The sequence below is a fragment of the Morus notabilis genome, unplaced genomic scaffold, assembly GCF_000414095.1.
Source record: "Morus notabilis unplaced genomic scaffold, ASM41409v2 Scaffold511, whole genome shotgun sequence".
NCBI classification, from domain to species: Eukaryota; Viridiplantae; Streptophyta; class Magnoliopsida; order Rosales; family Moraceae; genus Morus; species Morus notabilis.
Window position 1 is genome coordinate 423,209 of NW_010366479.1, and position 12,466 is coordinate 435,674.

General features: G+C 33.3%; 1 protein-coding gene across 1 annotated transcript; it reads right to left on the minus strand.

The window, feature by feature from the left end:
- Positions 1–6,109: 6,109 nt before the first annotated feature.
- Positions 6,110–8,140, minus strand: LOC21412044 (extensin). The gene is made up of 2 exons (XM_024173630.1): positions 6,924–8,140; positions 6,110–6,380 (listed from the first exon to the last, which is right to left on the minus strand). The coding sequence occupies exon 1, from the start codon at positions 8,096–8,098 to the stop codon at positions 6,956–6,958; it is 1,143 nt and encodes a 380-aa protein (XP_024029398.1). The 5' UTR covers positions 8,099–8,140; the 3' UTR covers positions 6,110–6,380; positions 6,924–6,955.
- Between the last annotated feature and the right edge of the window lie 4,326 nt (positions 8,141–12,466).

The following is a 12,466-nucleotide window of genomic DNA, read 5'->3' on the forward strand; positions in this document are numbered from 1 at the left end:
TATTTTATATTGTAATTATATATATTATATTATAATATAATATAATATAATCGTAATTTTTAACAATTCACAGTAATTCAACCTCATAATTTATCAAATACTATCACATTGATTTTAGAACCAACACAACTATTATAATTATAGTTTATTAAACACTCAGCTGTTTTTTATAACAACTGCTTCTTCCTTTAGTACAATTAAAAACAATTTTTTTAAAATTTACAGCACTACCAAACTAAGCCATTGTATTTAGATTAGAATTTTAGAGTTTTGTGACTGTCTGAAATTGAGAATGTCTGTAATAGTTGAATAGAGTTAAAAGCAGAAAATCGCTCCGACAATAAGATATGGAGCTTTTTTTTTTTTTTTAAAAGATGGAATGGAATAATTCTATACCACGTAATAGTCTTAACGGATTCTCGCAAATGTGTCCTGGATGCGCAAAAAAAGAAAAAAAGAAAAATGGACTACACTTGTGTGTGGAGCCTATCTTCCCCATTTTTCAACGAAACCCCTTTACCTAACTTATCTATTTTTGTCGCTTCTTGTTGTCTAGAATCCGCTAGTTATGTCTTTTATCATCTTGTTAGCTTTCTGTATATAATTAGATATTCGATTTTCACCCAATTGACTTGGTCCTAAGGCCCCTAACAGGAAAGAAGAAAGAATAATAAAAACCTGATTAAAAAAGGATAGAAACTTTGATTTCGAGCCTTATAATATTCTACCCATGTAAGGAAAACCAATATTCTCAGGTACATAACAGTTCCTGCCGACAGTTTTACTAAATTTCCTTTACAATCCATAGCTAACACATTAATTAAGCGAGCATAATCACAAAGGGACAAAGAAACTCCAAAGTAGAAGAGTACGTAAAAAGAAAAGGAAAGAGTTGTAAACTTGCAAGAGGGGTAATTTAAACCCCTTGGATTCCTAGACTTTTAAAAGAAACATATTTACGATCAACTTGTCCCATGCAAGGGAATAAACTAAAGGTTTAGTGAATAAAGGCATTTTTCATCATCATTTCATAAGGGAGGGACAGATTATAACTTGATATGTAAAGGTATTATTTATCATGATTTCATTTCCAGTTGTAAACAGAAACATTTCCCACATTGCAGAAACATGTATCAAAATTGTTAATTTCAAGTCATAATGTTATAATTGTACGTATAGACCCCACATCTTAGATCGAAACAAACTTAGTCATTAAATGTTTGGTGAAAAATCTACATCAAGCATGCATGGTTAAAATCATTTGGTCTTCTCACGTACATTTTATCAATATAAACGTAACCATTAAAAACTCATCTATATAAATATATTGTGTGAATTTTAAAGACAGTGCTAAGAAAAGTCATTAAAAAAATTTCCCATTGCAAGATGACATAGAGATTGACATATTTATCACTCTAATTAGGTTGGCACCAATACAATCTTTCCATCTACCAGCACCTAAATTAGGGGATGATATGGCCTTAAAGTAAATTGAGGGATATATTCAAATGAAAAAAAAAAACGGAGAATAGGCACTTAGAGACGAGGAAGAGAATAAAAAAATTAAAGATTATCACTAATAGAAACGTGATCATTGAAAATTCGTTCATTTATATATATATTTTTTCTTTTTGTTTAATGACTAAAGAAAGTGTAACTAGCATTAGGTAATCCTAACAACTGGTCGCTGTTGCTTTAGCGATCAAATGTTTGACTTTTTCTACGACCAATTTCTTGGTCCTTGAGCTTTTATTTCCTTTAGCGCTAACAAGGTTATATCCTTCAAAATATTTGAATCGGTTAAATTATATATATCTGTAAAATATTTTTCTCTAACAACTGGATTCACGTGAGTGCACGTGTGTGTGTATATATAGAGCTTCAAAATGGCCGGCATTGACCTTGATTTGGAAGGTCAAAATCAATACTTGCAGCTACCTAATCTGCCTATGCGCATTAGGACTTAAGCATCTAAATAAATAGACCATTACAATGTCAATATATACCTGTTTTAATATTGAATAGGAAGAAATATTACTAAAAACCAGGATAAGATATTTGTTTCTTGTGATATTGGGAGAAGATATTGTTTGATTATGGTATCTGTTTTCTTTTCTTATGGTACACCCGGTAAGAGGTCGAGACTGAATATTAATTACATTTTCCTTCGAAACTATAGTTAATTAGTATATATAAGAAAGTTTTTACAGTAGAGCATACTAATTTATTTTACCGGCAGAAATTATATATTTATTGTTGGAATTAATTTATGTGACACGCTGTAAATTTTAAATATGAATCTGTACAGATTTAACCGTTAAAAACCTAATCTAACAATTAAAACTTACTGTTCCTACCGGTGGAGCAAACTAGCATATTCTGCTCCTGCAAAGATTCTCTATATATAAACAAACAGTGGAATGATATATTAGATGATAACCAGATTGTTTTAACATTCGTTTGTTTGACAGTACAAATACATGTGTTTATGTTCGTTTTCTTATTACAAAATATCCCTTGCTTTTCAATTTTTTTTCCTCAACTTACCTTTTATTTTTAAAAATTACGATTTGGTGCATGTTGTTGTTGTTGTTGTTATTATTATTATTATTATTATTATTATTATTTTATCATTATTATTATTTTTGTTGCAAAACCGACCCTTTATCAATTGTTTTGGTTAAACTTGGAGCGTTAAATATCATTTTTTTTTTAAAAGAAGCGTTATAGGCGTAAGTCCGTAAGAGATTGGCATATAAGGTTTTCCAGGTTTAGTTAATTTTCCAATCCATGATATCTATTTGCATAATTTAACGGATAGTATCACATTGTATCTTCAAAAACAAAAAGTTACTTGTAAAAAGAAATTATAAATAACAGGGAATATATCTTTGTAATTGATCCTTTATAATACTCTATATGCAGGCTTTTTCAAGGAACATGGCAGAATATGGTAGTTGAGAAATAATTGTGAGTACATAAATGCCAAATATTGCAATTAGGCAATTAAATCTCTAAAAGATTTGCTCACTTTTAATTAGTTAAAAGAGTTCAGGATTAGTTGATGTAGATAGCAGATAAAAAAAAAATGTGCCTTTTATGTATTTTATTTTTGGAAAATTATAACAGCAATGTATTAACAATTAACGCGTATATTTCCGAAGCGATGATTTTGGACGTCGTGAGAAAAGAAGAAAAGAGGAGGTTGTGTGCCGCCGTAGACATTTGGATAATGTGAGGAAGTCAATCACGTAACAACAACAATGTCAAATTATCAAAAAAAAAGAAAATGCCAAATAGGTAAAAACAAAATTGGTGCTCGTGTGAAAAAGAAAGGTCGAGAGAGAGTACACGAGAGAGAGAGAGAGAGAGAGAGAGAGAGAGAGAGAGAGAGAGAGAGAGTAGGATTAAGAGTTAGTAATTAAGTTGAGATCGTCTTTATATATTTAATTTATCACCTAATTAAAATTGCAGTATCATCTGAAATAAAACAATAAACGAATCCAAAAGAGAAAAGGCATCAACTTTATGAATTATGAGCCTCTGAAAAGAAGAAATTATAATAAAATGGCCATTGTTCTCTTACAATTATGTATGCGTGTGCATGCACTGGAAGGAAAATGGGAGCCAGTTAGAATCAGTGACTACTCATGCAGCTTTTTTGGGGTTCTCTTTTTTCTTGCTGTTTAATTCCAACCGGTTCTTCATTTGAATTTTTGTCTTTTAGGCGTAGAGATAATAGACCTATCAAGAGTATTTTATTAGTATAATTTTTGTCCACCATTTTTGGTGACCCCATTTTCCACTATAATGGTGTTTTTTTCATCAAAATTAACTTTAGTCCAATAATCCAAGTTGGAGTGCTTGAAAATTTTCACGTGCTTCCTTGTTCTCATTTTGTTATAAAACCAAGTTGGTGAAGAGAAGACATTTTCTGAACTCTGTTAACGAAAGAGAAAGACAATAGATGAGACAATAAATAACGCGAATCCAATGCCATGAAAAATAAATTTATACAAATTGGATATATATATATATATATTAAATTAATCGATTCCAATAATTTTAGTGAAGATAGTGTTTATAATGAGAGGACTCTATTAAGAGAAATCGCAAATACCACTCGTCGATTATTATCCTTCTAATTGTTATATATATATCGATATAGTGCATCCTAGAAAGTTGAAAGCAATGGCCAAAATTATTTCCTTTATTACCATTTCGAGTAGAATAATCTCACATTAAAAAAATTATTGTCCATTATTCTGATCTATATCTAATCTAATAAATATAAGTATTGAAACCCACAAATATTAAACTAGACACAAAATTGTTAAACCTACATATACCCTTTGGCCAGAGGTTAATTTAAACCATCTTAAATTTTCTAACCCACATGACACACAAACGAAAACCGCAAAAAGTAAATGGGTCTGAACTGCATGCTTTATATATCCTTAACGGGTTAATACAAATAACGTGAGAAATAAATGATTGAATTCTTGTCGGCCTGTTAACACACTTAGCATGTTTTATTTAGAATATATATATATAAGACTTAACTATAGTTAATACTTGTAGACAATTTATGTTATTTCTAAATATAAAAAAATATTTTTCGGTCAATTCTGTTAGTTGAGTTATGAACGGATCATAACACATTTCTTTTTCATGTCAATCCATCATAGCCTATTTAATAAACGTATTCACGTATCGTGTCGTGCTACATGTATAATTATAAATATTTTGTATCCATATTTAGATTCTTGACATATTTATCAATCGTATCTTGTTTAGACTAGCATGATATAATCGTATTAGTCCGAACATGACACACAAAAATGAATTGTCAATCTAATATAAGTGCATTGCACTCACATAATATAAGCGCATTGTGCTCACATATAGTTCTCATATTTTTAGCAAAAGAGTGATTTATGTCAATAGTATTCCTTAAATTCAGAATAGATGAACTTAATTAATTTATAGAATACGAAACAAAAGTAGTCTAGTTCAATTGCTATTGTTTTTAATATACCAAATAGAACATATTTATTGAATTTATTAAATCAACCCTGAAAAGAAACAAAAAAAATTTCCTCTTTCTCTTTCTCTTTCTAAACAAGGAGTACCGAGATGAAGAAGAAAACCCCAAAAACTTACAAAGCACAAAAATAAAAACAATAAAACAAAACAATTCAAAAGTTCATATTATGCCTCTAACAAAATCTAATCTTTATAAGATTGTGCACAAATTCCTTGCTCATGGGAAATGAATCCATATCTCAAGTGTTCAATATGCTGCCCACGGAATTCATAGTAAGGCCGATTTAGATTAGTGGTTCAATATGCTTACTTTCTGTGCTCAAGCAGGTTGTCATGATATGGCTGGTCTCCATAACTATCGTTTTTCTAAATAACGGATTCTTAAAAATAAATATGTAGTCTTTTTCCCTTTTGATTTTTTCCAATGGGTTTTCATCAGAAGGCTTTTAACGAGATATATTTGTTACAGATCTATCTATTGGTGGAAGCATTTCCGACTTTATAACTTTTTTGTCTTTCGGATTGTTATTTTTTTGTTTTCATTTTAGACTTTTTTTTTTTTTTTGTACGTTGTTCTTTTTTCTTTGTTAATAAAAGCAATGATGGGCTAATTAGTGTGGGATGGATAAGTTCGGAAGCCAATCTATAGTTGGGATGCGAATTTCAGCAATGATAATAGTTTCGTTGTGTTTTATAAATTTTTTTTGGTCAGTTATTTATTTTATTACAATCATTAGAACAATATCGTATGATTAAAATAATGACACTTCTTCTAAGTAAATATTAAAGTAATCATTAAAACACATGAGCTAGTGGCAAAAATAATACACCACATGTATCATCTGAAAACTAATCAATTGGACATCATGGTCATCTAAAAAGAAAATCACCTTTGTCGACGTAATTCCTACAGATTTTCAATTTGCATGAATATATTCATGCAGCTTATGGCAGACACATGAGTATAAATTTATTCCGCGTAAAAAAGTGGTCAATTATTTAGATGTCGCGCCAGTGAAAAAGTAAAATATTTTGATAAAAGAAAAAAAGGAAAACTCTGATGTTCTGGACCGCTTGCAAAGTCTGTTTATTTTATTATATGATGATGATCAACGTCCGCGTTACACAATACATAAACGATTGAATACATAAACAAAGTGCACTACAACTGTCAAATACATATTATAAATATACTATATAATTGAAAAAGATGGGCCCTATTTCACAAAACATTATATCAAACGCGGAGACTCGCTTTCCTTTTTTGTATCATATAATTGAGGATCTTCAATTCTCTTCCTTATTCTTGTGGGATATTCTGCTCCTTCAATTCCCTGCAAGAACAATTAGTTAAGAACTCTCTATCATAATTCATAACTTCATGTGACGCAACATGATAAAAATGTCGAGCATATCCAACGAGGTAATAGCTACTAATATTAGCTAGATCACCGCCATTTAGTACCTTGCTAACTCATTAATTACAAGTCTTTATTACCATACATAATATTAAATTTCAGGTTGCGCTCTCGAGTTAAAATACTCTTAGGGCCCGTTCGATTTACTAATTTGAGTTTTTAATTCGAGTTGAGATATGATGTTGTGTGAGAGCTTTTTACTGTAGTAAAAGAGTTAGATGTGACTGAAAGATTTTTACTGAAGTAAAAAATCTGATTATTTTTGTTGTCAAAAGTCAAATAGAATAATTTGTATGGCAAAAATAGCAAATGTAATTATGTGTAGCGTCTTGCTTAGTATCACTGTTGGCGATTAGCTAAGAGCAACCTTGCATTAAAAAGAGAATGGTAAACAGTTTTTATAATGTGCATTTTAGAGAAAAATGAAATATTATTCCACGTTGCAAAGAAGACACTTACCCAACTAGTGGACGTTACATCAAATCCATTGTCTAGTAGTGGTGGGGAGGAGGTGGTGATGAATAGGCGTAGTGGTGTACTGGAGGAGGAGGAGACTTGTACTTGTAAACCGGAGGAGGCGGTGGAGGTGATTTGTAGTGGTAGTGCTCCTTGGGCGGAGGCGGTGGTGGGGACTTGTAGTGGTAGTACTCCTTGGGTGGTGGCGGTGAGTGCCCCGGAGGAGGCGGTGGAGGGGATTTGTAGTGGTAGTGCTCCTTGGGCGGAGGCGGGGGTGGGGACTTGTAGTGGTAGTACTCCTTGGGTGGTGGCGGTGAGTGCCCCGGAGGAGGCGGTGGAGGGGATTTGTAGTGGTAGTGCTCCTTGGGCGGAGGCGGGGGTGGGGACTTGTAGTGGTAGTACTCCTTGGGTGGTGGCGGTGAGTGCCCCGGAGGAGGCGGTGGTGGGGACTTGTAGTGGTAGTGCTCCTTGGGTGGTGGCGGTGAGTGGACCGGAGGAGGCGGTGGTGGGGACTTGTAGTGGTAGTGCTCCTTGGGTGGTGGTGGTGAGTGCACCGGAGGAGGCGGTGGTGGGGACTTGTAGTGGTAGTGCTCCTTGGGAGGAGGCGGTGGTGGGGACTTGTAGTGGTAGTGCTCCTTGGGTGGTGGTGGTGAGTGCACCGGAGGAGGCGGTGGTGGGGACTTGTAGTGGTAGTGCTCCTTGGGCGGAGGCGGTGGTGGGGACTTGTAGTGGTAGTGCTCCTTGGGTGGTGGCGGTGAGTGTACCGGAGGAGGCGGTGGTGGGGACTTGTAGTGGTAGTGCTCCTTAGGTGGTGGTGGTGAGTGCACCGGAGGAGGCGGTGGTGGGGACTTGTAGTGGTAGTGCTCCTTAGGTGGTGGTGGTGAGTGCACCGGAGGAGGCGGTGGTGGGGACTTGTAGTGGTAGTGCTCCTTAGGTGGTGGTGGTGAGTGCACCGGAGGAGGCGGTGGTGGGGACTTGTAGTGGTAGTGCTCCTTGGGCGGAGGCGGCGGTGGGGACTTGTAGTGGTAGGGAGGATAAAGCGGTGGGTGGTATTTCTTGAGTGGAGGTGGAGGAGATGAGTATTGGTAGTTTGCAGTGGTTTCTGAGGGGAAGCTTAGAGAGACTAGTGTGACTAAGAGGGTGCTTATTACGAGGGCTGGTGACCCCATTTTCCCCATCTTAGAGCAGAGAATGGGTTTTTGGTACTTCCTATTGAGCAACCTTCCCTCGCTTTAAATAGCTTTGGTCTTTACCCTTAACTATAGCTAAACACAGTAAAATAACTTGATTTAATCACCTATCTTTGCAAATAAGGGATAATTTAGTTATAGAATAATTCGCATTACTAATCATAAATATTGCACATGTGAGGGCTAAAACTGTTTGAATGGGTAAATACGTTACATCATTATTTGGACCAATAATTATAATGTATATAATATATATTTCCAATGTTTATATTTAGTACGAACCAATGTTTTTCTAGGATCTTGACTTGGTTTTTGTTTTGTTTATTGGATTTTTGCTTGATTCATATGGCTGGCTAGCAGGCTGCAAAACACATGGTCAATAAGCCTTTAACGTCATTTTATTATTCATGGGGCGGCCATTGTAATTTACTTCATATGCTATTTACGCTTTTTATTTTCATGGTGTGGAAATTAACATTCTAATGTACTTAATTACTTTACGCTTTTTATTTTTTTATAGTATAAACATTGTAATTTACTTAATCAATTACTTTCAGACTTCGTTAATGGTATCATAAGGGTATCCATAAAATTCCACCGAAACTTATCCTGATAATTCAGTAATTCAAACCAAAAGCTTCGTATTTGTTATGTATTTCCATGATAAAAGCCTTGAAAATTTGTGGGGCGCCCACCTAACTTTCCATCTGATTTTCTGGATACAGGGACCAGGGCGGCTATGACTTAATTCATCTCTCTCTCTCTCTCCCTCTATTTGATCTATCACTTTGTCATATTTTCACATGCATAAATGTCTTCCCCCCCCTCCACGAAAAATTGCAATTGCTCTCTCTATCATCTCATCTGTAATATAATATAGTTCACGAACACATATGTAACTACTCGCACATATAATATTATCCGCTTTAAATCTGAGCCCACAAGATTTTATTTTAAGGTTTCACCCCAAAAGGCCTCATGTCATTAGAAAGTGGTGTCATTCCTTATAAATCAGGACTCATCTTTATCTCCAGACGATGTGTGACTGCACAACTTACATTTTCTTGGCCTTGTGCCTCAAGGGATTGATGGTTGTCACAATCACCCCTCCTCTGGCTGGGTAGAGGCTCTGATACTATATGTAACGACCCGCATCCCACCTGGTATGATATTGTCCGTTTTGGGCCTGAGTTCACACGGTTTTGCTTTAAGGCTTCACCTCAAAAGGTCTCATACTATTAGAAGGTGGCGTCATTCATTATAAATCAGGACCCATCTTCATCTCCTGGTGATGTAGGACTGCACAACTTATTCTTTCTTGACCTTGTGGAATTGATGGTTGTCATAACATAAGTGTCTTTTTATTTTGGTTGTGTTCAAAAGGCCTCATGTCATTAGAAAATGGTGTCATTCCTTATAAATCAGGACTCATCTTTATCTCCAGACGATGTGTGACTGCACAACTTACCTTTTCTTGGCATTGTGCCTCAAGGGATTGATGGTTGTCACAATCACCCCTCCTCTGGCTGGGTAGAGGCTCTGATACTATATGTAACGACCCGCATCCCACCTGGTATGATATTGTCCGTTTTGGGCCTGAGTTCACACGGTTTTGCTTTAAGGCTTCACCTCAAAAGGCCTCATACTATTAGAAGGTGGCGTCATTTATTATAAATCAGGACCCATCTTCATCTCCTGGTGATGTAGGACTGCACAACTTATTCTTTCTTGACCTCGTGGAATTGATGGTTGTCATAACATAAGTGTCTTTTTATTTTGGTTGTGTTTGTCATTTAACAAAAAGAAAGAGAAAAATATTGAAGCTGGGTGCCAAGTATTCGTAATTAGTACTGTACGTAGTTAAGGAGGGGGTTCATTTTTTTTTTTTATTTTCAGTTAGTGTGTATAAGTTGTTTCCATTGAGCTCTCAGGTTTGAGTTTCAGTAGATTAGTATTATATATGTATGTATATATATAGGCCTCGTTCGTTTCGCTGATTCGAGTTTTGCTACAGTAAAAAACTCTAATAAATAATCACATCTAATTTTTTTACTGTAATATGACTTTCCTTTGGTCTAGAAATAGAATGTGTCCAGAAAAATAAAGAATAATAGAAAAGCTTTGCAAACATGAAACAATTTCGAATCATTGAATCTTAAGTTCGATGACATTATCATACTTCGCATGCTCTAAAATAATTTTAATGTGCTCTCTCTCTCTGTTTTCTGATGACAGAGAAGGATTTTAAGTGGTTTGTAAAACGTGGGAAAACACTAGATGAAAAGAGATATTTTGATAAAACACAATGGATTTTATTTTTTTAATTATCCAAAATAAAATGAATGCGAATCTTCCCCTATAACTAGCTAGTCTTAACTAGGTCACCATCAACAATTTAATCAGTCGTTGTGTATTAATCACTAGGTTGTATAATATATGCATTGAATATATGCTATTGCTCAAAGATAAGCTATCATAGGTTCAATTTTTCAAAATATTCATGAGTTTACACGTGTATCATTACTGCGAATTAAATAAAGTTTTCAACATTTGTTTTTAACCAAGGGAAAACATCTTTTGCTCATTCACAAAAAATAAATTATAATATGTTCATAAAGAATACTTTTTTATCTTTTGGGTCAACTGCTGTCCTAAAGCCGAACTAGTAAGCTCTGCTTTTAGCTGTACATTGTGGTGGCCAGTTTTCCTCTTTTGTATTTTTCCTCGACAGTCATAATTTAGTGTTCTCGTACTAAATAAACGTTTAATTTATAAATTTAAAATCATAATTTAAAATTATTTTTATTTTATACATATTTTTTATAAAAAAAATATTATAAAAAATTATGAATTATAATTTAAAATAAAAAATAAATACAAGAAATAAACATTTTTTAACACATCTTAGATCGATGCTAATAGTATAATTAAAAAGTTGAGGTGATACATAGAGAAGTTATCAAAATCCCAAAAAATTTGCGGGTATATCTTTCAAAAAATTTGCGGGCATATATAATTTCATCAACAATCATTGAACTATATATAGTTACTTAGGAAAATACAAAATTCAACATTTTTAAAAGAATGTCCATAATTATATTAATTTGTCATATGTATACTCCATGATTGGCGGTGGTGTATTGGGTACATGGAAATTTTAACTACTCATGAGGAATCTAATGCCATGTATACGTAGGAATACAATTAAGCACGCCACTCTGTAATCAAATAACAATTTTACCATCGGAAACGTGATAATTTTAGGTGCGTTTAGAATTGATTTTTATTTGTGTTTTTAAAAAACGTTTTTACACATAATTTAAAGTACAAAAATGAAAATAATTTACAAATCATATTTGTTTAGTAAATATTTTAAAAACGAAAATAAAAACAATAAGAATGATTTTTATAAAAAAATTAAAAAACAATTGAAAGTTATTTTTCTTTTTCTGTTTTCATTTTTTAATATTTATCAACAATGTTATAATATATTAATTAATAATTATAACAAAACATGATTTCACTTATTTATTATACTCCAAACAATCTCTTAAAAAACTAATCAAATGCAATTTCAGAATTGGTTCCAGAATAATTCTCAAAACAATTTCATTTTTACTTTTGTATTAAAAACAAAATCATTTTGAAAACGTTACCCCTTATTTTCTAAGTATATTGTTTAATTACATTACAATTTATTTTAGTTATATCGTCCTTCACCGACCTAACTTTTTGTAAGCTTGCAACAAAATTTATTAAACTATTGTCCTTAATTAGGCAAACTTTTGGCTACTTCTACGGAATCAAACCCACAAGTACTTCTCATCAACCAAACTTTCATTAAGTTTTTTTCTTAAATTTAATTTGTTGCAAGCACCCGAAAAAATAAATGCATTACCTCATAAAAAAGCCAAATGAGGACTTGATTCATTACTCATTAAGTGCAAGTTGCGCAATTCACGTCTCCATACAATGATTCCACGTTTAAAAAATCAAGCACTTAGCACAATCATATACCGAACTTTATCTTCTTTTTTTCTCCTTTCTTTTCTCATTTGCTAAAAATTATTTCTCTGGTAACTTGTCGTTATTGTCTTTGCACAATAATACATAAGTGGGGCCTCCTTTGCATGTGGTCTCTCACGTGCAATGATGTTATTCTCATTTACCTATTTACAAAAAAAAAAAAAAAAAAAAAAATTACAACATAACTTTTGACTGGATCATAATGTACGAACAGAATTTAATATCTTTTGGCTGAGTGAGGTAAACCGGTTGAAATCAAAGTAATGAATTATTGAGATTTTGACAGCTTGGTAAAAAAGAGGCTAGTTAATAATAACATTCTGAATGTAA